Consider the following 27962-nt stretch of genomic DNA (forward strand, 5'->3'; position numbering starts at 1 on the left):
TGAGACACGGTGGCTTGTCGGCCTCTCCAGGTCTCCGTCTAACCATGAGACAACCAGATGTTGGACAAAGCTGAAAATTGGACTCGCCAGAGAAGACGACCTTACTCCAGTCCTCTACGGTCCGATCCTTCTGGCTCTTCTCAGAGATGACGGGCTTTTTTCTAGCTCTGCACTACGTCAGCCCTGCCTCGAGGACTTCACCCCAGCTGCCATTTGCCATTCTTGTTGTGGGTCACTTGATGTCTTCCTACGGTTGTTGAGGGACATTCAAGTGAGTTGGCGGTCGTCCCGGTCAGTGGAGAGTCGTTTTCACCCTCTGCCAGTCTGAAGTTTTGTTGTCCTCGATGTCTGCTGCTTTTCCTGATTAATTAAGATTTTGTTCAGGTGATCACCTGATCAGTGCCTCATTAGGTAGAATGAAGTGTGGTTGTGTTGGAATTCAACAGACACTGGACTGGAATGGCTGCCATATGTAGAGATGCTGATTTAAGAAAAAATTGGAGTGGTCTCTTAATTTTTTCCAGAGCTGTATTTACATAATGTAATGTATTATATGGCAAAATTGTGTTAAAACAGTGTGTGTGTGTGGACAGTGTTTATGAGGACATTGTGCGAGGACAGTGTTTGTGAGGACATTGTGTGAGGACAGTGTTTATGAGGACATGGTACGAGGACAGTGTTTGTGAGGACATTGTGTGAGGACAGTGTTTGTGAGGACAATCAAACTCAGCAGGCAAAGGCATGTACTTGAGTAACAGAATGAAATAAATCAAAATAAAATGTCCAGTTTACATTGACTAAAGATTGTGGTGTAGTGATGTGTAATGCACATTTCAGCCTCTAGGGGTAAGTAATGGGACTTTAGACTTATAATATATAATCTTTATGACAATAAATATTGTTGATTTTAATACTATATCATCACCAGAAATGATCCAGAACATTTTATGTGATACATCTGTAGATGTACTCTGTGATGTATCTCATATATTATCATTTTTTAATGTATGTTTAAGATAAAACTGAATAAATTAATAAAGTGGTCGTTATTCTGATTCACGGATACTTATGAACGAATCATGACCTAATGATTCATTAATATAGTATCTCCCAGTCTATTCTCTGGTAACTCATCGTTATCTACTATATACTGGTATATAGTAGGATACTACTCGACGAACAATTCATTAATTACATTTTTCTGGCAAAGCTGCCAAAAAATGGTTCAGTGCTTCAGAAAGCCTAATTTCTCCATCACTAGTTTGAACTGTAAATCATGTGGTTTAGTTCAACTTATTCCTAATATTCTAAAAAATGACAAATACAAAACAAAATGAAGTGTGGCCTTCATTTATTACTATAAACACAGTTAAAATTACACAACAGTTCATTAAACTGTGGATGCTGACAAGAATAAGACGGCTACTGATGAAAATACAAATAAGGAACATGACTGTTTCACATGAGCTGACAAACGCTGGCTTGTATAATTCAAACAGAAAGAAAGCAGAATTTAAAAAAAAGAGACTTTTCTCATTTTACAAACTTTACATTTAGCATGTCACTACATAATAAGAATAAAACAAAACTTATATCTTGGTAAGTGGCCGTGGTGTCAGCAGGATAATCCTCTCTGACTGGTGAGACTGTCAAACATAACGTTCTCTGTGTCGTCGGTTATTTTGATAACTGCACGGCTCGTTGTGGATTATTCCTGACCAACAGCATGACGTGTCCTTTCTAATCAACAGCCTCTAACAGCAACAATCGTTTTAGCAGTCAACGGTTAAAATGAAGGATTCTGTTGTTCGTTATGTCGTATGATGGTGGACAGAGTCAACAGTGATTTCAGCTGCTGTCTTCAGTCAGCAGAAGGAGTGTTTCTCTAACAGGAGGAGACTCTTCCTCCTACAGAGAACACAGAGACACTGAGGAACCAGAGGACCGGAACCCAAACCCAAACCCAGGATACACAGGTTCAGTGAATGCGGTGCTGAAGGTGTGGAGGTGGATCAGTGTGTCAGAGGAGACTCTGTAGAAGGACAGAGTGCCAGCAGGACAGTCCACATACACTGATACTCTGTGAGAGACGGAGGAGGAGGAGGAGGAGGAGAGGTCTATTTGTCTGTTATTGTGCCAGACAGAGTAACCTTCATCATCAGAGCAGTTCAGACTCCAGGACTGATTATTTCCTCCAAACCAGCAGTGACCCCTGTCTCCTCTCCTGCTGATTCCTCTGTAAGTCACTGATATATAAACACATCCTCTCCACTCGACCTCCCAGTAACAGCGACCAGTCAGACCAGTTCTACACAGCAGCTGAGCCCAGCCGTCAAACCTCTCTGGATGATCAGGATACGGCTGCTTCTCTCTCACCAGCGTCACCTTCCTGTTGTTGTCAGACAGTTTGAGCTTTCTGTTCACTGTGTTTGTGTCCAGTGTGAGTTCACAGGAATCTGAAGGAGAGAACGAGACACAGCAGCAGTTTATCATCAGACTCATCTGAAGGTTTATTCTTTGTTCTCATGTTGTTCATTTCTATAAAGTTTAATGATGACGCATGTTGTCAGTAATGTTTTAATGAATAAATACCACAACTGTCAAATTGAGTCCACACTTACACTTCCTCAGACCAGGTTTTAACCACTGCTCTCCACCATGGTCCACCCTGGAGGAAGAAACGCAGTCCGAATGATTTTCTGTCCAACACAATGTGGAATATTGTTCTCTGCATGTTGTCCCTTAAAATGAACACTTTGACCAACATTCATACATGAACTGAACTGTTACAGACTGTTCACAAATCATTCTGACCAACAGATTCAACTTGTATTATGCAATTTCACCAGTCACAAGAGTTATTACACTTCATCTTGAGGGGAACATGAATGTCTGAACCAAAGTTCATCACAGTCCATCGGAAAATAGTTGAGATATTTCAGTCTGGACCACAACTAACATTTCCATTGCTGCGCTAGAGGAAAAAAAAAGGTGGTACGCTTCATCCTCTGGGGACCATAAATGTCTGAACCACATTTAATCTCAACACATTCAGTAGTTGTTAAGATATTTCAATCTGGACCAAAGTGGTGGACCAATCGACCAACATGTCCATCCCTAGAGCTGTGCTGTTTCTAATGAATGGGTGTCTCCATTTGATAAGACTTCAGGGGATCCAGGAGTTTCCTCACTCAGGCCTGCTCACTCCTCTGAACAGAATTAAAATAAGACTTCCTTCATGATGACGGACCAGAGAGGAAGAACATGAAAACAGAGAAATTAGAGGCACCTGCAGTGTGTGAGCTCTTGTTTTCTGTCTATACCTAAGAGTTTCCAGCCTCCAGTGTGGATCATCCAGTCCAGCAGACAGCAGCTTCACTCCTGAGACTCCAGGGTAATTGTAGCTCAGGTCCAGCTCTCTCAGGTGGGAGGGGTTGGAGCTCAGAGCTGAGGCCAGAGAAGCACAGCCTTCGTCTGTGATCAGACAGCCTGACAGGCTGGAATTAGGAAAATATTGTAAACTCAATGTTTTAGAAAATCACGTCAGAGGGAAAATCCTACAGATGTTGACCATCTTCACTGACATGAACCTAAAGCCGGATGAGCAGAAGATCAACTTTTTAACAAACAACTGAAAACTAACCTGAGAGATTCCAGTGTACAGTGGGGACTCTCCAGTCCAGCAGACAGCAGCTTGACTCTTGAATCCTGCAGGTCGTTGTTACTCAGGTCCAGCTCTCTCAGACTAGAGGACTGGGAGCTGAGAACTGAGGACAGAGCTTCACAGCTTCTCTTTGAGAGGTTACAATCCCCCAGCCTGGAGAAGAATTAACAATAAACACAAACAAAATGTTTTATCTGACATGTATAGAATCAAGCATGCTTAAAGTTGTCCATACATCCACCTACAGAGCTTTGTTGGAGGCTTTGACCACTGGCAGCAGCCTCAGAAGAGCCTCCTCTGAAGCAGAGTATTTCTTCAGGTCAAACACGTCCAGATCTTTTTCTGATGACAGTAAGATGAAGACCAGAGCTGACCACTGAGCAGGAGACAGTTTATCTGTGGAGAGTCTTCCTGATCTCAGGGACTGTTGGATCTCCTCCACTAGAGAACGATCATTCAGCTCTTTCAGACAGTGGAACAGATTGATGCTTTTCTCTGCAGACAAATTCTCACTGACCTTCTTCTTGATGAACTCAACTGTTTTGTGATTTGTCTTTGAGCTATTTCCTGTCTGTGTCAGCAGACCTCGCAGAAGATTCTGATTGGTCTCCAGTGAAAGACCCAGGAGGAAGCGGAGGAACAAGTCCAGGTGTCCATTTGGACTCCGTAAGGCCTTCTTTACTGCACTCCTGTAGAAATATTTTGCTTTTCCTTTTTTGTCTCCAAATACTTTCGTCAACTCGTAAGTTGACAGCAGATTGACACCAGAGTCGATGAATGTCAGATGGACATGAAGAGCAGCCAGAAACTCCTGAACGCTCAGATGGACGAAGCTGAACACCTTGTCCTGGTACAGTCCTCTCTCCTCTTTAAAGATCTCTGTGAACACTCCTGAGTACACTGAGGCTGCTCTGATATCGATGCCACACTCTGTCAGGTCGGATTTATAGAAGATCAGGTTGCCTTTCTGCAGCTGCTCAAAAGCCAGTTTTCCCAGAGACACAATTATCTTCCTGCTCTCTGGACTCCAGTGCGGATCTGTCTCTGCTCCTCCATCATACTTGATGTTCTTCAATTTGAACTGAACCACCAGGAAGTGGATGTACATCTCAGTCAGGGTCTTGGGCAGCTCTCCTCCCTCTCTGGTCTTCAACACATCCTCCAGAACTGTAGCAGTGATCCAGCAGAAGACTGGGATGTGGCACATGATGTAGAGGCTTCTTGAGGTCTTGATGTGGGACATGATCCTGCTGGCCTGCTCCTCATCTCTGAACCTCTTCCTGAAGTACTCCTCCTTCTGTGGGTCAGTGAACCCTCTGACCTCTGTCACCATGTCAACACACTCAGGAGGGATCTTACTGGCTGCTGCAGGTCTTGTGGTTATCCAGAGGCGAGCAGAGGGAAGCAGTTTCCCCCTGATGAGGTTTGTCAGCAGCACATCCACTGAGGTGGACTCTGTAACATCAGTCAGGACCTCATTGTTGTGGAAGTCCAGAGGAAGTCGACACTCATCCAGACCGTCAAAGATGAACAAAACCTGGAACTCTTCAAACCTGCAGATTCCTGCTTCTTTGGTTTCAGTAAAGAAGTGATGAACAAGTTCCACCAAGCTGTACTTTTTCTCTTTCAGCACATTCAGCTCTCTGAAGGTGAATGGAAATGTGAAGTGTATGTGCTGGTTGGCTTTGTCTTCAGCCCAGTCCAGAGTGAACTTCTGTGTTAAGACTGTTTTCCCAATGCCAGCCACTCCCTTTGTCATCACTGTTCTGATTGGTTCCTCTCTTCCAGGTGAGGGTTGAAAGATGTCTTTTCGTCTGATTGTTGTTTCTGGTCTGTCTGGTTTCCTGGATGCTGTTTCAATCAGTCTGACCTCATGTTCATCATTGACCTCTCCAGTCCCTCCCTCTGTGATGTAGAGCTCTGTGTAGATCTGGTTCAGAAGGGTTGGGTTTCCTGCTTTAGCAATCCCCTCAAACACACACTGGAACTTCTCCTTCAGGTTAGACTTGAGTTTACGTCGGCACACTGGAGCACTAGTTCCTGAATGAACACAAAAGAAATGTAATCAATAAGTGGAAGCTGCAGTAAATCTGATGAATGTCAACGACAAGACATCGAGATGTTATTTACTATAGTCCTCCATTAAATCTCTTCAGCTCATCAGAACAGTTTCTGACTGTCTTCAGCCCAGAAGACTTCATAGATCTGATACAAATGTGTGCATCATATTAACAGCAGAGTTTTAAATATACACTTCTCCCCTGTTGCCTCCATTTCCTGTTTCCATCATGTTAAATCTGTTGAAATCCTCTTACTGCTCTGCAGACGGTCAGCCAGCTCCTCCTGCTTCATTCTCCTCAGGAAGTCCAGCGTGATCTTCAGAAATGCCTCTCTGCTGCTCTTCCTCTGCTCTTCATCCTCCCTCTGACTCTCTAAGCATTCTGGGTAATCTGGACTCAGGACTCTCTGGATCTTCTTCACCTCGTTCTTCACAAAACTGACTATGTTCTCCTCCAGCAGCTGGAACAGAATAAAATGTCAGCTTTAACTCGTAGAACTCAACATCAGATCATCTGGGACAGACTGAAAGCCTGCTGGTCTACAGAGTGCAGCATGGAGACTGGATTATGATGATGGTTCAGTATTTAGTTTGTGTTTGTTGTAATTAGCTCTAGTAGCTGTGTTTGTACATTTACTCACCATAAATATGGAGTCCAGGTTTGTGTGATGCTGCTGGACGGACTGACCACTGACAGCCTCTGAGGTCTGCTGATGAACTCTGTGGAGAAAATATTTATATCCAGTTTTAATTATAATTTAATTAATTGTATTTCAAGTATGGAGAGCTGGACCAAGACCCGCCATCCCTTCTCAGGTGATCCAGATCTGCCCCCCCCCCCCCCCCCCTTCTAGTACTGGGTGATATTAGATCCCAGAAACCAGAAGGTTTTGTGGTGGTGGTCATCCTTGGTTCGGCCTGTATTAATCCTGAAGGTTGACACTGTTAGTTTCCTAGGAGCCCAGGTATCCCACATCCTGCCTGTGCTCCCAAACCCCCTACATGGCAATCCCTCTGCTGTAACAGTGATACTTCAGATTGGTTCAAATGTCATTAAGCTACAAATATCAGAAAAGCTCAAACTGGGCTTTCGTTTTCTCATTGACTCTGTGTTGGTTTTCCTTTAACGTTCTAACTTGTACTGAACGCTGACAAGACTAAATGTGTTTTATTCTCAGGAACCAATAATTCCACGGCACATCTCCCACACACTTAATGGTATGGAAATTGAACTCGTCTAGTCTTATAAAAATCTGGGAGTTTGGTGTCTTTTAATCAGCATGTGGATCAACTGGCACAGAATGTAAGGATAAAAATGGGTTTCTTATATCAGGATAAAGCTATGTCCTTTATCCTTTACTCGCTCCACCTAAAAACAACTAGATGCAGTTTATCATTGTGCTTTGTGTGTCACTATGGGAGATGAATATCGTCCTCATCACTGAAGTAGGCTGGTCCTAAAACTTGAATGTCTCCTCACTTTTATGTTCAAATCCATTTGGTGGTGTGTCTGTGGTGGCCAGCGTCACCTTTTATGCTGCTGTGTGCTGAGAGACGCTAACAAGCTCAACAAGCTAGTTAGAAAGGCCGGCTCAGTGAGTGGAGGTGGAGTAGCGCTGGACTCTCTGGAGGCGGTAACAGAGAAGAGGACGCTGTCCAAGTTGGTTAGCATCCTGAACAACGTCTCCCAGCCCCTCCATGACATGCAAGTTGAGAAGAGAAGTGTCTTCAGCCAAAGACTTAAACTCCATCGAGCGGCACAGGAGATCACTCCTGTTCAACTTATCTCCACTGTGTCCCAGTGTGGACATCAGTGGACTGGGAGGCTGCTGGGCGAGTTAGCGAGTCTTACTAGACTCGCTAACTGGACTTACAACTGCATTTCCTGTAACATCTGGCACAGTGCAATACACCTTTTAACTTATAGCCAGTAGTTAAATTGGGGGACGGTTAAATTTGCACATCTTCAACAATACTTCAACTTTTTTCAGTCTTCAATTCAAACAATGACTAAAACATGTTTTGTTCGTAGCTGTAGAGAAAAGAGGCCTAAATGAGGTGATGTAAGAACTTGAACATCAGAACTTCTGCACTCAGCTGATTGGTTTATGAACTCTTCCTCCTGCCGTGTTTCCCTCCTCTGCTCCTCGCTGGACTGTTACAGTGTGTAACCTAGCTTGTTGACAGTGCTGCAGGCTCAATGCGACTGACACTTGACTCTATTGCCCCTCTTAAAAAGAAGATAATAAAACAAAGAAAGTCAGCTCCATGGTATAACACCCAAACCCGCGAATTAAAGCAAACAGCACAGAAACTTGAAAGGAAATGGCGCTCCACCAAACTGGAGGAATCACATTTAATTTGGCAAGATAGTCTTAGAACTTATAGGAGGCCCTCTGTAAAGCCAGAGCAGCCTATTACTCAACGTTAATAGAAGAGAACAAGAACAACCCCAGGTTTCTCTTCAGGACTGTAGCCAGGCTGACAGAGAGTCACAGCTCTATGGAGCCATGTATTCCTATAACCCTCAGCAGTAATGACTTCATGAGCTTCTTTAATGATAAAATTCTAACTATTAGAGACAGAATTGATCACCTCCTGTCTTCAGGTGGTATCTTACCTTCAAACACAGGAATCTCAGAAACAGCTGTAAAACCTGATGTATATTTAGATTGCTTTTCTCCCATTGACCTTCACCAAATTACTAAAACCATCTCTTCATCTAAGCCATCAACTTGTCTCTTAGACCCCATCCCAACCTGGCTGCTCAAAGAGGTTTTACCTTTAGTCAGCACTTCTTTACTAGACATGATCAATCTGTCTTTATTAACAGGCTACGTACCACAGTCCTTTAAAGTAGCTGTAATTAAACCTCTTCTTAAAAAGCCCACTCTTGATCCAGAGATTTTAGCCAACTATAGACCTATATCTAACCTCCCCTTTCTCTCCAAGATTCTTGAGAAAGCAGTCGCCAACCAGCTGTGTGACTTTCTACATGACAATAAGTTGCTTGAGGACTTTCAGTCAGGTTTCAGAGCTCATCATAGCACAGAGACAGCACTGGTGAAAGTTACAAATGACCTTCTAACTGCATCAGACAAAGGACTTGACTGGAACATTTAATTGGCATCAAAGCACTAAGCTGGTTTAAGTCGTATTTATCAGATCGATCTCAGTTTGTACATGTTAACGATGAATCCTCCATGTACGCCAAAGTCAGTCATGGAGTTCCACAAGGTTCTGTGCTTGGACCAATACTATTCACCTTATATATGCTTCCTTTAGGGGATATTATTAGAAAACACTCCATACATTTTCATTGCTATGCAGATGATACCCAGCTATATTTATCGATCAAGCCAGAAGAACCTCATCAGTTAGCCAAGCTCCAAGCATGCCTTAAGGACATAAAGACCTGGATGACCTGCAATCATCTGATGTTGAACTCGGACAAGACAGAAGTTATTGTTCTTGGCCCTGAACACCTCAGAAACACAGTATCTAAGGATATTGTTACCCTAGATGGCATTGCCCTGGCCTCCAGCGCCACCGTGTGGAATCTCTGAGTTGTCTTTGATCAGGACATGTCCTTTAATTCTCACGTGAAACTATTTTATGTTGGTCTTTGTACCCTGTGGTTCGTTCGTGTGCTGCTGCTGTGACTTGAATTTATAAAGTGTCTATTTTATTTTAATCGACAGAGAATAAAGCGCTGGACCAAGACCTGATGCGTCTTTTCAGAAGAGTCAATATAAGAACACAAACATTTAAGAATCTTACATTTGTTCAGCACGGCTGTGTCCATCTTTCAAGTCAATAAGGAAACGCTTAGACCGGTCACTCTTCATGGACACACAGCTGGGTTCAGGTGAGTCTGGTCTCTTCTGATGGATCCTGATATGACAATGAATTGACAAATCATGTGTGTCCTCAAAGCAGGTATAATTTATATATTTACAATAACAATATATCAATTACAGTGTGTTGGTCTCTCTGAATCATCAGCTGGGTCTTCATAGTGACTCTCAGCTCCTGGTCTATCTGTTCTGGTTCACTCTCAGCTCCTGATTTATCTGTCCTGGTTCACAGACAGCAGACAGACTCAGGTAGAGACCAGCTGCTGAACATAGTGCAGCATTTAGCAGCTAAAGAGACAGATGTTTCCCTCAGGAGGTGGAGGAGACCAGAAACAGCTAACAGAGAGAGAAGACTGGACTTCATCCATCAGGAGACTCAAACACGACTCTACATGGAGGACCATGTCGTTCTGTAGCTGGAGGTGGAAATAAACAGCTGTTTGATCACAAGTTCAACTTAAAGGTGACGAAGTGTTAATGTTGAGTTCACTTCTTGTTTCAGCTGAAAACAACAGAAACATCAGTCAGTGATAGAAGGTAAACTGACGGAGGATTATGAAGCAGTAGAAGTACCAAACAACAGGACCACTGAGAGGCTGCTGTGCTTTTGGTTGTGCTTGTCAGGGGCCAAAGACATTATGGGTCATCTTCTGGAGAAATGTCTTTTCTGTACCACATTTAGTAGCAGTGTAACCAGTCGTTGTTGAGATATTTAACCCTAAGTCACTGCACAGTGCAGCAGCAGGGAGCTCCATGACAGTGTGTGTATCATATCCAATCACATCTACCTGAGAGGGACAGTTGGTCCCTGATACCTACATTGAAACATAAGACAGCGAAGCTCCTGACAGTGTGTTAACACAGACAACACACTGCCAGCTAGTTAGACGAGCAGAAAATAGTTCCAGTGAAAACTGTCTCCTCCGGAGGAGCAGGGCCACAGTTTCTCAAAGAGATGTTGTTGTTTAATGTTACCTTTCAACGCTGTGAGCAGCACTAAACTAAACTTCACTAGACTTCATTCACCTCCATCGTGTTGAGGTGAAATCTCAGAGACAATAAACAGATACCACGAGACAGGAGAAATGTTTTTGTTGTTTTGTTCTTAATTTGGGTGAAGTGACCATTTAAATTTAAATCTGCAGTTTGTGAAACTATTGTTTTGAGATTTGTAGTGATATTTGTGCTTTTGGGTCTGAAGTTAATGTTTTATAAGAAGTAAAGAGAAAAGAACATGAAATGATCTCAGTCGAGTCGGATAATAACAGACACAAACATTCTTACCTTTGATCAACAGACTGCTGTCCATCGTTGTCCTCAGGAGGATCAAATAACAACCGGAGATACTTGACGGATTTACGGTAGGGTTTAGGTCCAGGTCCAGGTCCAGCAGAGTCTGGTCTCTGCTGCTCTGGCCTTCAACACAACACACACAGAGCTTTGAGTGTGAATAATGATGGTGGAGTGATTTGAGAGCTGACCTCTGACATGGAGAAGAGTCACGGACAGTTAGAGATCCTTGTGACGGCTGTGGTGAACTCTGACATCAGTGTTATCATCTCCCCCGTATACAACCACCTGCCATCACCTGACTGAGGGTCCATCATGTGATAACAACCTAACCCTGAGCGTACTTCATCCCCTGAGAAAGACTATGAGAAGTGGTTGAAAGCTTGGAAAACAGCAAGTTAGACCTTGTGTGGAGATCTTTTGTCAAATTATAAAGTTAGTAATGTGAGTGAAATTACTGGTTCAGTGAGGAGCGATGTCCATCTCTGAAGACAGTCAGTAGATCCATAGAGCGGTCACTCTTCATGGACACACAGCTGGGTCCAGGTCCAGCTCCAGGTTCAGGTCCAGCAAAGTCTGGTCTCTGCTGCTCTGGCCTTCAACACAACACACACAGAGCTTTGAGTGGGAATAATGATGTTAGAGTGATTTGAGAGCTGACCTCTGACATTGAGAAGAGTCATGGACAGTTAGAGATCCTCATGTCACCTCTGAGCTCTGGTCTGGCTGTCCTGGTCTCCATACAGAGCGGTTTTAGAGGGAGGGACTCCCTTCTCCGTCTCCTCACACTGATCCATAGCAGAGCCCCCACCTTCACACAAACACAGCAACATGCTCATTCATTACAACAAGCTTTACATCACAGAGCCGTGCACTGACGTCTACCACAGTGTCACTCTTGATTCTACCACCAGATGGTGCCAAACATAAGAAATGATTTTTAAGATTTCCACTGCGGAGAAATGTTCAACAAAATATATGATCTATATTAACATCTATACAAGTGTATTTTCTGTCCACTTCAGAGCTCACATGGAGCAAATTATATTTCACTTGTGTTTAAAAACTGAGGACATGCAAATACTTTTAGTCTGCTGTGTGGCAGAAAAGGAAAATACTCACCAGGTGAATTCAGATCCACGTCCAGTCACAGTCTTTCTACCTTCACCTGTAGAGGAAACACAAAGAGAGGAACTGCTGCTGATCCTCCTTCATCAGTTGTAAACTCTGTGTATATGGGCAGCGTGTTCTGTTTGAAAATGACCATAATGTGTGAAGAGAGGAGAGTCTAATCTATACATGCATATATTACATGTTCATATTCACGTCACTATTTTAATCAGTCAGTGAAAGTTCTACACAGCGTTAGCGTAGCATGAGTGGAACAATGGACGCTACACAGCTAACATTCGTGTTGACGCACATTATTGTCTCTTTTGCTGTGAATCAAACAGCTCTGTTGTATTGCATCACATCACACAGGTGTTTCTATTTTTCTGGCCACTGTGTGTGACTTACCAACAGGATGAATTCAGCTTTTCTTGTTTCCTCTGGTGTTTCGTTCGTTCCACCAATGCAGTCAACAAGACAACACGACGCATCACTACTACTACCAGATCAGTTTAACACCCGCTGACACAACACGATGAAACTGTTGTTACGTTACCTTCTGAGGGTGAAGACGATGATGAAGGTGAAATTAATCAGCAGCTTCAACCAGGAAACCAAGCTGAGCGAGAACAAACGTGTAACTCACAGCAGGAGGTTTTCAAAGGTCTATTGATTCACATACAGTCTCAACTCTCTGGATTCATCTTCAGAGTGTTCGTGAAGGAAACGTGATCACCGAGCAGCTCTGAACTTTGGAAGGAACAACTGAAGTCAAACATTAATTGACAGTATAAAACTTTATCAGGTGGATCAGAAAGGTCTGGTGATGCACTTTTACCCTCAGTGCCTTTTGTTTTCCAACAAGGAAATATAAAGTGGCAAGGTTCCATTTATTACTGCAGTCTGTTGTATCTTTGTGATGTGTGCAAAGTGGGAAAAATAAATGGTCCTTGTCTTCTTCTTCATTATTATTATTGACAGTAAGTTGTGAGGAAATGTGTTTGAGGACAACAGTGTTTATGAAAACAGTGTGTTTGAGAACCAGGTGTATAAGGACAGTGTGCATGAGGACATTGTGTGTGCACGAGGACAGTGTGTGTGTGTGTGTATGGAAGGTGTATCTGTTTGAAGACAGATGTCAGACAATACTTGAGGGCAGAGTGTTTCAGGACAGTGTGTTTCCCTACAGGGTCTATGAGGACAGAGTGCTTTGTAAGGACAGTGTGTTTGCCCACTGTGTATATGAGGACAGTGTGTTTGAAAATACTGTTTACAAGGACATTGTGCGTGAAGACAGTGTGTGTCTCGATTCTAGATTCTACATTCAAAGATTTATTTGTCACATACTCATATTTCTCAAGATGTGCACTGAAATACGGGGTTTGCGTCCTCTTGATGATGTTCTAAAAAGTTATTATTATTAATAATAAGAACAAGGAAACCTGCCTGTTAGCTCAGAGTGCAGAATCAGCTGTTAGCTCCAGTGATCAGCTCAGAGCTCTGGAGTTTAAAAAGGAGGTGGATAGTTTTAACACAGAAACTGGTGATAAAGAAACACTCGTTTTACAGTCAGACAGTCACAATGTTACTGTGTGTTTATGGCTGTTGAATGAAGAGTGTGCTAATGCTAATGTTGCCATTTTTTATGGTATGGTAACTGGTACGTTACTTTTAACTTCTGCTGCCTGATGATGTTTTAGGACACTGACAGTTCATTCCTCACCACCTGTAGAGCTAACTGTGTGTAGTCGGTGTTAGCATTATCACTGCTACTAGCTACTGTTTCTCACTGGAATCACATTTGTCATGTTAGCTTGACAGAGCCAACAGGCTAAGACAGGTGTGTGGCAGGTTTTAAAAATGTAGGTTCAGTGAATGTTCAGGAGGATTTTAACAGGATTCTTCTGATGGATCTGTAGGAAACTGAGATGAAAATGTAAATAGACATAAAAAAAATTCTCAAAAGTTTCTTTAATCCAGTTTTTGTTTCCTGTGATCATCCTCATTAAAGATTCGATTTTTACAGTTATGATTACATTTCCAGTTTAAGAAAAACACAAATTAATACAGAAGAAGTTGACAAAACAACTCAAGGTCCACTTACCTGCTTGTTCTGGAGCTTTCAAGCATATCATGGAAACTTTTCATCAACAATAAAATGTCAGATTATATTTTTAAACTTTTGTTTTCAGAATAAGAGCCCTGTAATGCTACAGCTGCAATAACAGTTGAGGTCAAATATGATTCATATCTGCAGGAATATTACATAAGAAAATTAGTCAAAATAACCATTTATCTGTACAGAACGGCACTTCCTGCAGGATTTTCAAAATAAGACAAACACAGAACCATCAATCACTCCAGTAACAGAGAAAACTGCATTCTACTTCTATTCTTTCACTGAGTCAGATTTCTCATTTTGCCCCACAAGGAGGAAGCTTTCGCTGCGTGGACTTATTAACGTAAAACTCATGAGACAACATGACTCACAAATAAGATCACACTATAGATTTTAAAGACCTATAAGCAGCACCCGACTTTTATTTTGAGTTGGACAACTTCCACAATAAAGTTTCATTTATGTTAGTTGACATCTGATTTTGTATTATTTTGATTAACCAGGAAGTGCAGGACAGGAAGTTAAAAGGAGCTCTGAAGACAGATCCTGTTTACATCTGAAGTCTGAGTTTAAACTGATTTAATCCAGACTTCATCCAAACCAGGACTTTGTGTCAAAAACGTAGATTTTAGCTGCCAGGTTTAAACAACCAAAGTGTCTTCAGTAAATTTAAAACATTACATGAGACCATGTGTCAGTGAAGATCTCCAGTCATTCAGATCAGAGAAGACATGAAGAAATGCTGAGTCAAGGTCCTGATGAAAAATAAAGTCATCCCAACATGCTGGTTTCAGTCTCATCAGGACTAAATAAAATCTTGTAGATTGGATAGAAATGTGAAAGGAGTCTGGTGTTTCTTCTCTCTGCTGGTTCGACTTCACTCATTAAGGCTTGTCGCTGGTTAAACTGAAGCAGTCTGTGTTGATGCTGATCGTCTCCCAGAGAAACTCAACCTGAGTGAAAGAAGTCGGCCCTCCAGTAGACTGAACGACCTCCAGGAAACTCTCCAAGTCCTCCTGGGTGGTGAATAAAAAGAAAGGTTTCCTGCAGATGAACTCCGTTGGTGTTTGATCATCCTCTTGTTTCAACACCTGCAAGAGAAAATTATATTTAGTGATGAGACTAAATGAGTTTCCATCTGAAATCAAACAGGACAGTTCTGGAACCAGCAGACTCTTTCCTGTCAGAGCAGCAGCTTCGGACCATCCCCAGGCTTTTAATGTGACGGGACAACTTCCCATGAAGGTTCCCGGGACCAGAGGTTGAGACACGTGGATGAATAAAGTGGACAGAGGAGGGAGAATTATAACAAAACAAAATTAACCCAAAGAAATGTGTCTTCTTAACTTTACTTTCCAAAATGCTACATTTCCTCGTCCTCAAAAAATGGACAAGCTTTCAGAGTTATCAACAGGAAGTCAGCCGGCACAGACACAGGAAGACTCTACTGAGCATGCTCCATGGGCCCAAAAACATTACACGAACAGGAGGCTTTTTCTCTCCTAGTGAGCAACTTTCACTGGAATGAATGGGCGGCCATCTTTGAAGGCAGTATCCAGCTCTCAGACACTGCAGGGGGCGCTGTGGACTAAACTACAGCAGCACAGAGGAAGACCACTGAAGAAGAAAACATGAAGCTCTTTTGTTTGACTGTTTGTCGTCATTGATTTTGCTCTTCTGGTCGATACATTAGTTATCTGATTATGAGTTTCTTAATGACAGGGCAGAAAAGGAAGTGATGGGCAGACAAACGAGCCAATCATCAACAAGAAGTTACATGCACTCAGCTGTGTTTGGAGGTCAGCGTGAGAAGCAGGCGACAGACAGACGGACAAAAGTGAGAGAAGAAGAGGAGACGCCTGAAACACAACAAGGAAAATCATTTTATTTTTAATGACGTATTTTGTGGCGTGATTTGGACGACCTGTTGGACTCTTCACACCTGTGTCAGAGGACAACATTATTGTGTATGTGCTGTGTTCCTACCACAGACTGTGTAACAGAAGTGGACGTGGCCACCGTGACATCCCCCGTTGGTTTGTGGACTACCGTTCTGAAGCCTTGAGTTTGGCATTGTGGCCGTCGCCATCTTGAAGTGACCATATTTGGAGGAGAGGGTGGAGCTGGGGATCTGAGAGCCCGAGGACACTCTGCAGGCCTACCTACACCTGCGACCTGGCTGCACCTGGTTCCTGGCTGCGCCGTGAGAAGTAGCTGCTAACAGTTAGCTTGTGAATGTACTTACAGCAAAACCTGAACAGCCGACTCCTCGAGTGTCTTTTAGTACAACCGAACGCCTCTATCCTGATTGACAGGTCGCCGTGGTAGCCAATCACAAGGCAGCCCCGCCCTAAAGCAGACCCTGTTTTATCGTCTCTTTCACTCTAAATGGGACCATAATTTACTTAATGAACATCATGCTGTGTTGAAGAAGACTTGAAACTAGAGACTGAGACCAAGAACTCATCAGGAAAATGTTCACTGAGGTCATAAATCAAGTGAGCAGTCGGGTCATTTTCTCATAGACTTCTATACAATCGCCCCTGCTGGCCATTAGAAAGAATGCAGGCTCACAGAGGTTGGTGCGATGACTCTGCTCTGACCTTTGTGGGCTCAGCCAATCACTGTTGACCACTGCCTGAATTTAAAGATGGAGGAGAAACTGTGTGTGTGTGTGTGTGTGTGTGTGTGTGTGTGTGTGTGTGCGCGCGCTCACCACATCCGTGCAGCAGAGTCCGGCTCTCCCCGACCTCAGACTCTGTTTTGGGGAACTCGCTGGACTGCAGAGACACAAAGAAGAGCAGTAAGGTCAAAGGTCAGATCCTCCTGTGAGGATGCAGTTTTATAAGTAATCAATATTTCCACCAGTACATTTGGTTCTGACTGACTGAGTCTAGACCTGGTCTGGTGTGGTCTTGATGGAGAAAATCACCCCTTTTTCTGCTTTCACATGCGAACAGATTTATCTTTGATGACTGAGCACTGAAAGGGCAAGACAGGAAACCTCGATGATCCGTCTCTCGGAACAGCAGAGTCCAGTTCTTCTCTGCAGCAGCAGCTCATAGTGGACTTTAAAGGGTTAATAACAAAACAAGAGAACAAGGCTGGCAGACGATCCCCTGGAAATATAATAATTTAATGTTTATTAATGTCTACAGATGATCTGCACTGTGCTGAATAATAATCAATAATCATTTTGTTTCTGGTCAGTGGAAATAAAATACAGGCTGCAGGAGATGCAGCATGGAGCCTAAAGCTGAAGGGTTAGGGTTTTCTCCAGTCCACATTCTCAGTCCTGCCCCTGCTGTCACTGGGAGCTGGTTCAAGGTCTCCTGCAGGTCTCTCTCCTCTGACATCGATGAGTAAATCTCTTCAGCGACTGCTTGAAATGAGTTCCTGTGTTGAGGATCTGGTTTTTAAAAGGCACGGGACGATCCAGCTCACTGGCAGTAAACTGCACTTCTGCAGGCTTGGCCTTCAGGAACTGAATATTTAGAAAATAAATGCTGGACATGAACAGACGTCAGCTGATCAACACTGATCAATGACCGGTTCATCATCTCCACCCTGTCTCCTACCTGGCAGGTGTGGGTGTTGGCACCGGAGCTCTGGCCGCTCTGCGGCCGCTGTTGGCGCTGCTGTGGCCGGTCACGGTGGAGAGGTTCTCCCCGCTGCGGCTCTCCTCGGTCACCGGCTGGGCAGGGGGCGTCCAGCTCGGTCTGCAGGTCCAGGATGTAGTCGATGACATGCTGCAGGATCTCTACCCTGCTGGCGGCCCGTCCGGGTGGCAGACCGGGCACCAGCTGCCGCAGCAGCCGGTAACACAGGTTCATGTCCTGCAGCAGGAGCTCCGGGACTTGCGGGTCGTCCTCCGCCGCCGCCGTCGGGCTCTTGTTCCGGGAGAAGCCCCGCAGAGGGCAGCGGAGGCTCCGGAGGCTCGGACACAGAGTGCCGCTGCTCCTCCTCCTCCTGCCCGCAGACAGCACCGGGCTCCCGGCTCTCATATCTCCTGTTGGACGGTGAGCCGGAGCTTCACATGAGAAAAACCTCCAAACCTACGACTACGGAACAGCTTCTGGGACCCCGGGACAGAAGCAGAGGGACCACCGGAGGAGAGTATCATCAGCAGACCACTGGACTCACAGAGACGGTCCGAGCTGACTGAAAGTGAGACACACTGAGCTTCTTATGGAGCCGCTGCAGTCTGAGCTGGACGCTCATTGGCTCTCACCGGAGTCAGTCATCTTCTCAAGCCAGCTGATTGGTTCCTGTCACCTGTACGTTCTCTAACAGTTTACATGATGAATCTGGAAACAATATTAAACACCAGATCATGAAATATAGATAGTGTGTACCTGAAGGTGTGAGGGGTGGACACAATAACATGAACACCTACAATCACGACACATATGTCTCTCATCATTATGGGTGTAATTAAGTCTTATTATTAATAATAATAATAATAACTCATTATTATAAATCTATTCTTGCATTCAGTGAACTCAGATCTTTTACTTCATGAAACAGCAACATCATCGTTTAGCAGTTGGTCATATTTTGTATCATTCAGAGAAATGTAGTTCAGTAAAAAGAACAATATTTGCATCTGAGATTTAGTGCAGGAGAAGTATAAAGTAGCAGAAAATGGACATAGTCAGGAACAGCAGCTTTCAATCATATCACATGATCTTCATCAACAGATGGAGTTTAGTTGTCATGTGAATTCTTTCTGAGCCTTTTAAGGGCGATTGAAAGCTCCAGAACATCTAGTACATGGACCTCGTCCTTCCTCTGAGTCTCTCTAGACCACGTCAGAGATAAACAAGTGCAAAACTTCACAACGCAATGAAGCGGAGAGACAGCGTCTGCGTCAGACTCATTGTGTGAATCAGCCAGAAAAATCACTTCAGGGGTTACAATCTACTTTTAAATGTAAAAACACTCAGGTCGTCGTGTCCCTGTGGCTGAATGATGATGGTGGGATAACACCAGGTAATATGAGCTGTCATGTTACCTACCTCTGAAAATGACGACTATATTTACTCAAATCCAAACAACCTATTTTCATTTAACAACAACTAACATAAATAACAATATTCTACATATTTCAGAAACACATACATACGTATTAAATATTATCCTGATCTCATGTGATGACAAAATGTGTCAAATACAGATGATGACCAACTTTTATCAAAAGCTAGTTAGCATCCAAGGCTAACTGTCTCTAGCAGCTGCTTCACAGTAAATGCATCATGCCTTGTTTTCTTGAAGAGGACCTATTATGCTTTTCCTTATTTTCTGTCATATATATAATGTCACAACGTTGGAAAGCTACTCTGGCAGAATCACAAAATGAAAATATAGAGCTAAAATGAGAATAATAGGTCCCCTTTAAGATTCCCGACAACTGAAGGGCTTTTACTGTGAAGCAGCTGGAGGAGTTACATTTAGCCTTACATGCTCACTTGTCGTCTGGATTAACATCATAAAGTTTAGATTTAAATTCAAGAGTCATGATATAACCTCCTGTTTTCATGACAGGAGGGATAATTCATGTATTTTGTCTCACATTTGTTTTTCCATCAGTGTTTGTTTAAACTCTTCATCACCCAGCGGAGGTCAGAGGTCATCCTCCTCCTGCTGTCAGCATCACTTGTTCTCGATGTAAATCAGCTCGTCTCAAGAACTGAATTTAATTGCTGATTTTCATATGAAAGACAAGTAGAAGATCAGACCTCCTGACCCTGGATCTGTTGAAACAACGACAGCACTGACCAGGAGGCCACTAACAGCTGGACTCTGATCATTCACAACAGATACTCCACGAGTGTGTGTTTCACGTCCTTTTGAAGAGCCCTCAAGCTGTAATGAATCAACCTCTCACCGTCCAATCAGACGCCACTCTGACAGTCACCTCAACGGCTCTGATGTGCCGCTCCGTCCGGTTTGAAACTAAAATGAAAATAATAAACTTAATAAAGTAACATGGTGCTTCATGTGAGCAAATCAAGATTCCAAATAACAATGAGACAGTTAAAATCAGACCGGTACCATACACTGCAGGCTGCCACGATGTAATATGACCTAATTAATACAGTGACTTTAGTGCCGATAATTAATCATTAAACTTGGCTGTTGCTGCTGTAAGAACGTTTTAATTCAGGGAAGTAAAATCATCCTGCATCGTGTTTCCTCTGTGAGGTCTCTGTGGTTGCCATGGCTGCACGGTGGGTTAGATAACCTTCATCACCTTCTTCAACCTCCAAACTAAACTCTCAGCTGGAGTATGAACAGTAAACTGTCCTGTTCAGACCAGACCAACCAAATCCTGAACCCTGTTTTAAACAGGGTCTCTTTCATTTAGGGCCTGTTGTTTTCAGAGGGAAGCTGGTCTCCTCCCAGCCAGTCCACATCCTGTCTGCTGAGTTTGGATGTCCTCGTCTTATCACTCTGATAACAGAACTGTCTCCACTCACAGCTACATGGGCGACCCACAGACATTTGAGGGGGTTTCTAACATCAGTATCACTCTGAACCAGTTCTTTATTCTAATACTTAAACGTGAAAAGCTACAGGTGGACCTTTATTAACGGGGGACAATGCTACGCTAACATTAGTGCAGCCACGTCGCTAATTTAACTTTAGCAGGGCTAATATACCAACAATAAGATTACAGGGCACTAAGCCGATAGCACTATATATTAGCAGTTAGCAGCTAACATAAAAGTAATAAGCTAAGAAGCTAAGATAACAGGGATGAAACTAAGCTACATCAGTCTAACATTAACTTCCATTCATTTCATAAAGAAGGAGGTTTGAAACAGAAACCACTTTAATAAAGTGAATAAATGAGAAAACTGATTAACTTGTAGGGATGCAGTTACAGTTGACTTTAGCATCAGTAGTTTTGACTGAGCTAACGGTAGCTAACAGCTAATGTCTCTGCTGCTTCTGTTTTCTGTAAAGCACACAGACAGGCAGACAGACAGAGAGACAGACAGACAGACAGATAGAAACTGGACAGAGACACCAGAGATGAAGACAGGGCTAAATATTGACGGGAAGACCTTCGTCCTGGCCGAGGTGAAGGAGCAGGTGCATCACTGAATGCAGAGTGAGGCTGATGGTTTCAGGCCCGGAAGAGTTCCTGTGCTGGTTCTCCTCATACTCAGACTCTGTCTGGGTGTCAGCAGCTACAGGAGGAGGATTTCCCTCTGGTGTCTGGGTCTGAGGAGTCTCTCAAAGGGAACCATCTTTAAACAAGTTCTGGCTGTTTACCAACAGTTTACCAACCTATCAGGAACAGGTTTTGAGCTTTAGAGTGTGTGAAGTTCATCTACTGAAGAAGACCATGTGATGTGGTCAAAAGATAGCAAATTAACTTTGAGTTGTTATTATTTTGTCAAATTTAAAGTAATTTTAAATGTTGTACCTTTCATATTCATCTATTGTTACTTATTGATCAGGTTTTTGTACTTGATGTTTCACTTCTGAGAATCTGATATTTGAGGAGAAACTGAAATGAATCCTTTTCAGTTTTGCAGGTAAATGCTGACATCATATGTGCTGATCTAATAAAAGTGTTTAGGTTTTTCTTTTCTTGCTCAGTGCGTTGGGTTTCAGCTCGTTCTGCAGAAAGCTGCTGGTTTTCTGCAGCAGCTTCAGTCTCTTCATGTGGAGTCTGGAGGTCTCAGAGGGACCTGAACCCTGAACCCCGGCGGTGGTGGTGCCTTCAGCAGCCGGCTGAGCGAGTTTCTCTGCTAGAAGAAGCTTCGATAGAAACCCAGACCAGTTTGTCTGTTTTCTTCATGTGTGGGGTTTCGAGCCCCCATGTCACGACAACAACAAGTGACAAAACAACAACTTCATGAGACACTGTGTGTTTATGATCATGTATATTTTTGGTGTGGTCTAATGAAAGTGGTCGAAGCTTCTGTATCTGATTAATAAATGAAAATGAATGATGCGTTGACAAAACAAACCCACATCAAGGTCTATTTAGTAGCTGTTCTGGAGCTGTCAGTCTTTTCACATGGTCCTCATCGGCAGAGTCAGTTTGTGGTGGAAATCTAAGCAGCTCGAGGACGTTTCATCCATTTCACTTCAAAGTTGAGCTTCTTGGAAATGAAATGAAATAACAGATACAGAACAGAACGGTTTTTTCTTTGATTTCCTGCCGTACAGAGCAGTATCTTCCATCTACTCTTCATTACATGTTTCAGCCTCAGACCTTAAAGCTGGTTCTTCTTCAGCTCGACTCGACAATACTCGAGTCAAATACTAGTTGGATATATCGCAGTAAATATCACAGTAGTGATGATGACTATAATGATGTTATTTAGGCCTCAAAAATCTCTTTCATTACAAACACAACCAAAAGCAGAGCACACGTTAATAATAATATATTTGAATAAAATAAAAATGTGTCTGGAAATGATCTCCTTCCTTTCAGTTTAGTCAGTGAAGGTTTATGTCAAAGTCAGATTACAGTCGTGTGGTTGTGCAGTTTATGTGCTCAGACAGAAAGTCACACAGCTGCAGTTAAATCAGTAATAAGCAGGTGAACTGAGCGAGTGTCTAGACACGTTAATGTGGTACCTTCAGGTTTGACTGTGAAATTACAGCTTTGTCTGTTTTTATCTGAGCTATTCAAGTCATCTCTGTAACAGCAAAAGATGAGAGTTTAGAGCCTAGCTTAGCACAAACACTGGAAACAGGGGGAAACTGCTATCTTGTATCTTGTTTGTTTAATCTGTTCAAAAACAGAAATGTAAAGAAAGTTTATGATTTTGCGGGGAGTCACATGCTCAAACAACTTCTCTTTTATGCTAAGCTAGGCTAACCACGTCCTGACTTGGTCCATAGCCAGTATTTTAGAGAAATGGAGGTCACGAGTCCTCCTAAAAATACCAGAATCCACCTTAAAAATGTGCATTTTGAACTGATTTAACCCCCCTTGCCAAACCCCCAAATTTCTTGAAAAAAAAAACAGCTTCCTGCTTAACACACAGGAAATAGGTTGATCCATCTGAACACAGAAAATAAAAGTATTTGAAACACAAAGATGAACCCTGACGTGAGTCCATGTTTGTCAGTTACAGATAATCAGAGGACAGCCGCTGTGTACGAGACATAATTGACATTAATTAAGAGACGAGGATGGAGGGAAAAAGCTTAAACTGCTGATGGAGAATGAAGGACAAACGAATAATGAACTGAGACAAATGAAATTCTCGGCACACTGATGATAATACAAATGTTAAATCTGTTTGGGCTCCTTGTTTCATCTTAGATGGTCTAACAGGTCTCAGTGTGTATATATATATGTATATATATATATATATATACATATATATATACATATATGTGCTCTGGTCGGATGGTCGTTCATTGGAGGGTCTCCCCAACGAAAAGTGAGTGTCATGCTGATTTTAACAACCTGGCAGCCCAAAAGTTGTAATTTGTGTATTTGAAGTGCACAAAATGAACACAGTCACATTGAATGAACCTGCAGTCAGCCTGTGCGCAGTTAGAGCAGCAGGAACTCACAGTCTGAACATTTGTCAGACAAACAACAGAAGCCTGTTGTGCTGCAGGACGCAGACAGTGTCCTCTGTTAAGAAAATGTCTGTGTGAGCGCTAACAGTAAAACCCCTCTGTGGCTTCATGTATTTGAATATGTTCGCCAGCGGCGGCTGCAGGCCGTGTTTTGCATGTTCCAGCTGCGTGTTGGCGGATCAGAGCGACGCCGCGCCCCGCCGAGCTGCAGGCTGACGCTGATCACTCACAGCGATAAGATGCAAAGTCGAGGGCGGATCATCCCGGTTTTTATACAGATGAACAAATGTCACAGCTGCTTCCCCTCCGGACACACAGCAGATTAAAACCACAGTCAAATCAGATCCATTCTTCACAGCGTTCAACAAACTGCAAAGTCATCATATTCACCTGTTCAACAGTAAAAAACAGGAAGATATTATGACCCCATCAGAGGCACCTGTCCAACACCTGTCCTGACATCTCCTCAGCGTTAGAGTTCAGGACCCCACGGTGGGATCGGGCTCGGGTTGGATTGTTTTCAAATGTAAAGTAATAAAATATTGTCGGTGTGTGTCATGTGATCCAAAATAGTTAAAAACAGCCTTCAGTTTCAGGAGTTAGTCAGTGTCACAAGTTACAGGAATAAATCTTCATATCTATAAGAGCTTTGACTGGACTGAAGCTCTGGTAGAGTAACTGGATCACCTCCCATTGACAGAAGAGAGTCAGCAGCTCTTTATTTTCTATTTCTATTCCTGCTTTCCTGCAGAGCATCATTAACAACTATCCATCAAAACCAGAACCAACTCAGGAGGGTTAGCTGTGATATTACGCTGTGCAGAGGTCTTGTTTGTACCATTTGGCTGTTTTAACTCTGGCCTGACACATCTGGACAGACACGAGACTTCCCCCGGTGCTGCCGGTGGACAGTCCAGGCCTGGTTACTGATGCCTTTACGAAGTGGACACCGACCTTGAACTGGCTCTTTATTGTCCTGTTGTGTATGTGTGTTAACCTGCTGTTGGTGTGTGGCTGCTCATCAAATAGTCCTGAGGAGGAGGAGTGTGTATGCTGTGTGATGTGTTCAGGGGCAGCTGGTGCAGCTGTACGGCTGCGGTGCTGCAGGGGCCCTCAGGGGCCTTCGGGGGGCCCGGGGGCATCGCTCTGCCTCAGCTGGTGGAGCAGCGGCAGGACCGGCCTCTAGAGTCGGTTGGCTGGTTAGCAGCAAGAGGGGAGGACAGAGGGTGAGGTCGGGGGATGAAAGGCAGCCCCCCCCCCCCCACGCCCCCACCCCACTGGGCTTCACCAGCCAGGAAATGTCATGTTCAGCATCTGGTGTGGAGCTGCAGAGCCAGCAGCCCCCTCTTCATCATCTTCATCACCTTCATCCTCCTCACACAGCAGCATTGAAAACACAGGTAACGCTTCACTTTAACCCCCCAATTATAGTCAGTACATAAACAGGTAATAAATAGTTTATAACACACTATAATGTAGTTATAATCACATTTTAAGTGTTTATTAATGTTCAGTATTTGTCAGTTATTATTTATTACTACAGCGGTTTCACTTTATCATTATCTTAACACTTCTGGATGTCCACAGGAGGAGTTATTAACAGTTATTACATGTTTATAAACTGAATATACATGTTAATAGTATACACTCTGATACTGTATACTGTATCGATACTCTGACGAATCCTGAGGCAGAAACTCCACCACAGTACAAATGACAGTGACACTTTATTTTGAAATTTCTTTTAGGAACAATATCTTTATGCTAGTTTCATGACTCAGTGTCAGTCTGTCCTCCACTGAGGACACACAGAACAACACTGATGTTCTTTCATGGTCCCCTCAGGATGAACTGTAATAACTCTGGTGATCCTCTGACTCTTCATCAGCGCCCTCGTCAGGTCAACATGTTCATGTGTCCAACACTTTGGTTTATGACCAAATACCTGCAGAACTGATGATGTTCATCAGCCTCAGCTGGACTCTGTGTTTACTGCTAATTAGCAGATGTTAGCATGCTAACATGCTAAACTAAGATGGTGAACATGGCAAACATTATGCCTGCTAAAGATCAGTATGTTAGCATAGGGATGTTAGCATTTAGCTCAAAGCTCAGTTACATAGAGCTGCTAGCATGGCTGGAGACTGTTAAGTAAAAGTAAACTGAAAATTTCGGTTCCTGGTCTGATTAAAGTGATTGAAATAAGATAACCGTATCTCATAGAAATGTACCCTCTGGTCCTTTTAATGGATATTATATTTTCTCTGAGAACATATCATTACTTCTCTCACAAATTCTATTTGTAATTCCATCAGAAAGACCTAAAACTGACTGTTAACTCATTCTATAATCCTGCCTGTTAAACAAATATAGCTCTTTTCAAAGTAAAACTAGCCTTAACTGCATGTAAATCTAAATGTTTATCATTTTGTATGTGGCTCTCTAAACCACATCAAAGCACTAACTGACAACATAAAGCTAAAGATCCGTTTCATGTGTAGGTTTTTAAGATATCGTCTATACGCTCACATCAACCTGCACTTTGAAACCTATAAAACCTCCTTCAGTGGGCTGTTAGATCATAACTGAGGACTGAAACTATCTAAGGTGTTTTCCTTTAAAGTGATCAGAGCTGGGGCTTTGAAATATGTCCTCATTTTTTAAAACATCCTCACTTTTCAAAAATGTCATTTATTTCTCACGATGTCCTCACAATTCAAAATGTCCTCATTTTCAAGGTGTGAAATCAAGAAGTTTGAGGATTTGAAACGCTGTCTGTCACTGCGGTGATCACACAGCTGTCTGTGAATTACTCAAAGACAAACATATTTAAATACATTAAGACATATTTTCTGTATTTTCTAACATTGTGTCACAGATTGTGTGTAACGCTGGTCAATGCTTGCTCTGAATTTAAAACAGAGCTGCAGCTGCTGTTTCCAGACTGTCTCTGTTTCACCCTCAGGACCAGAGTCTCAACATCTGTCCTCCTCCTGCAGCCAAAACACCAACAAGGTCACCGTGGTAACCAGAGCTCTTCCTCACATCCTCTTCTTCATCACCTCCTGTTAACACACACACACCTGCTCCACCTGCCGCTGATGAGTAAAGAGAAGAAGAAGAGACTCAGTAGTTCTCTATCTTTCTTAAAACGAATGATTCTTAAAGCAGCAGTTCACCACATATGTCTGACGTACATGTTATTTGTTAGATGATCTTATTTATTCATTTTTTTTAATTATTGCAGCCTAAAGGTCGACTCAAGCTGGCTGATGGCATCGCCTGCGACTCAGCTTGTCAAGGCGCCAGTGGCTGGTTTTAGAATATAAGGCACGTCACCTGTTTCAGCAGCCAGTCAGCTTGTAGTGAAGTCAGCTGGTCATCTCCACCCTCTCCTTTTCTATGTTTTCCTATGTTTTCATCGTTTCATCAATACTACAAATGCAACTGTAGCACGTAACTCACTATCCTCATTCATATTGTAAGACTGGCAGCAAGTCTTTGGTCTGAATTGGCCTTAATAAAACGATTTGCTGAGTTGTGTTATTATTATATTGTTGTAATCTTCTTTAAAGACTCAAAAATAACAAATTAAAAATATAAAAATTGTACGTCTGTTTGTGCTCGCCTCCACTCCCCGAAGACAAAAGGTTTTGTTTTTCTTTAATTTCATCAAACAGGGGCTGAAATCTAAATGATTGTGAATCCAGGGTTCTGGAAACTCTTACGAGCGTAAACGCAGCCTGTCATGTGGGTGCTGTGACCTCTGACCTTATCATTGTTATTGGTTGTTTGTGTTGGTTTTAATCTACAGTCTGAAGCTGATAGGAAGAACATCTCAAATCTTGACCGTGAAGTCGGTCGTAATTTGATAGAATAATCTTAACTCAAATGAATAAACAAAAGCTAATCAAAGCTAATTGAAAGCTCCGGAAAAAAGGTAGTAAGGTGGCATTGAGTCTTAAGTCAAAAGGTCTGAACTGTAACTGTTCAGCAGCAGGACATGAAGTCTTTTAACTTTCTGTTGTTGAACAAAACGCTGCCATCATCCTCCTGCAGCCTTTTGTTCACTAATCTCCTGCCTCCCTTCCCTCAGCCCCTCCTCCCCGCTCACCCTGCCTCCCCCGTCCTGCAGCCCCTGACCAGCCGGCGAGCACAGATTGTGTGAATACTAAATGCAGCGTTGTGTCTCTGTAGTGGAGATAAACTGGCCTCTCTTTGATCCGGAGCTGCAGCTGATGGCGTCTGAATGAACGGCCAACACCAACCGAACAGCTCAGAGCTGCTGTCACACACAGCTGG

General features: G+C 43.0%; 2 protein-coding genes across 4 annotated transcripts in view; both read right to left on the reverse strand.

Annotated features, from left to right (window-relative positions):
• Positions 1–1908: 1908 nt before the first annotated feature.
• The window catches only part of LOC139302437 (NLR family CARD domain-containing protein 3-like), a 106064-nt gene continuing 80010 nt past the window's right edge, over positions 1909–27962 (reverse strand). The window contains exons 1-10 of one of the 3 annotated variants that reach the window (XM_070926134.1): positions 11579–11667; positions 11329–11466; positions 9520–9617; positions 6365–6441; positions 5980–6184; positions 3910–5704; positions 3644–3817; positions 3324–3497; positions 2622–2668; positions 1909–2456 (exon numbers count right to left, since the gene is read on the reverse strand). In XM_070926134.1, the coding sequence (XP_070782235.1) occupies positions 1909–2456; positions 2622–2668; positions 3324–3497; positions 3644–3817; positions 3910–5704; positions 5980–6184; positions 6365–6441; positions 9520–9617; positions 11329–11466; positions 11579–11667 (3345 nt within the window). Of the gene's footprint in view, positions 2457–2621; positions 2669–3323; positions 3498–3643; positions 3818–3909; positions 5705–5979; positions 6185–6364; positions 6444–9519; positions 9618–11328; positions 11467–11578; positions 11704–27962 lie in introns of those variants that run through there. The other 2 variants (XM_070926132.1, XM_070926133.1) reach the window with 2 other exon arrangements.
• id2b (inhibitor of DNA binding 2b) lies at positions 14984–18103 on the reverse strand. Its single transcript, XM_070925679.1, has 4 exons — positions 17678–18103; positions 16816–16879; positions 15933–15958; positions 14984–15190 (listed from the first exon to the last, which is right to left on the reverse strand). Exons 1-4 carry the CDS (start codon positions 18101–18103, stop codon positions 14984–14986), a joined length of 723 nt encoding a protein of 240 aa, XP_070781780.1.

The sequence above is a fragment of the Enoplosus armatus genome, chromosome 19 (assembly GCF_043641665.1).
Source record: "Enoplosus armatus isolate fEnoArm2 chromosome 19, fEnoArm2.hap1, whole genome shotgun sequence".
Lineage (NCBI taxonomy): Eukaryota > Metazoa > Chordata > Actinopteri > Centrarchiformes > Enoplosidae > Enoplosus > Enoplosus armatus.

Bases quoted from the DNA above. Each gene is read 5' to 3' on its own strand.
- id2b (XM_070925679.1), bottom strand. From the start codon at position 18,103: ATGAGAGCCGGGAGCCCGGTGCTGTCTGCGGGCAGGAGGAGGAGGAGC. The intron at 16,880-17,677 runs GTAGGAGACAGG...GTGTCTCTGCAG, and splicing joins CCAACACCCACACCTGCCAG to TCCAGCGAGTTCCCCAAAAC. The intron at 15,191-15,932 runs GTCCGTCTGTCT...TTTCTCTTGCAG, and splicing joins CCTCTTCTTCTCTCACTTTT to GTGTTGAAACAAGAGGATGA.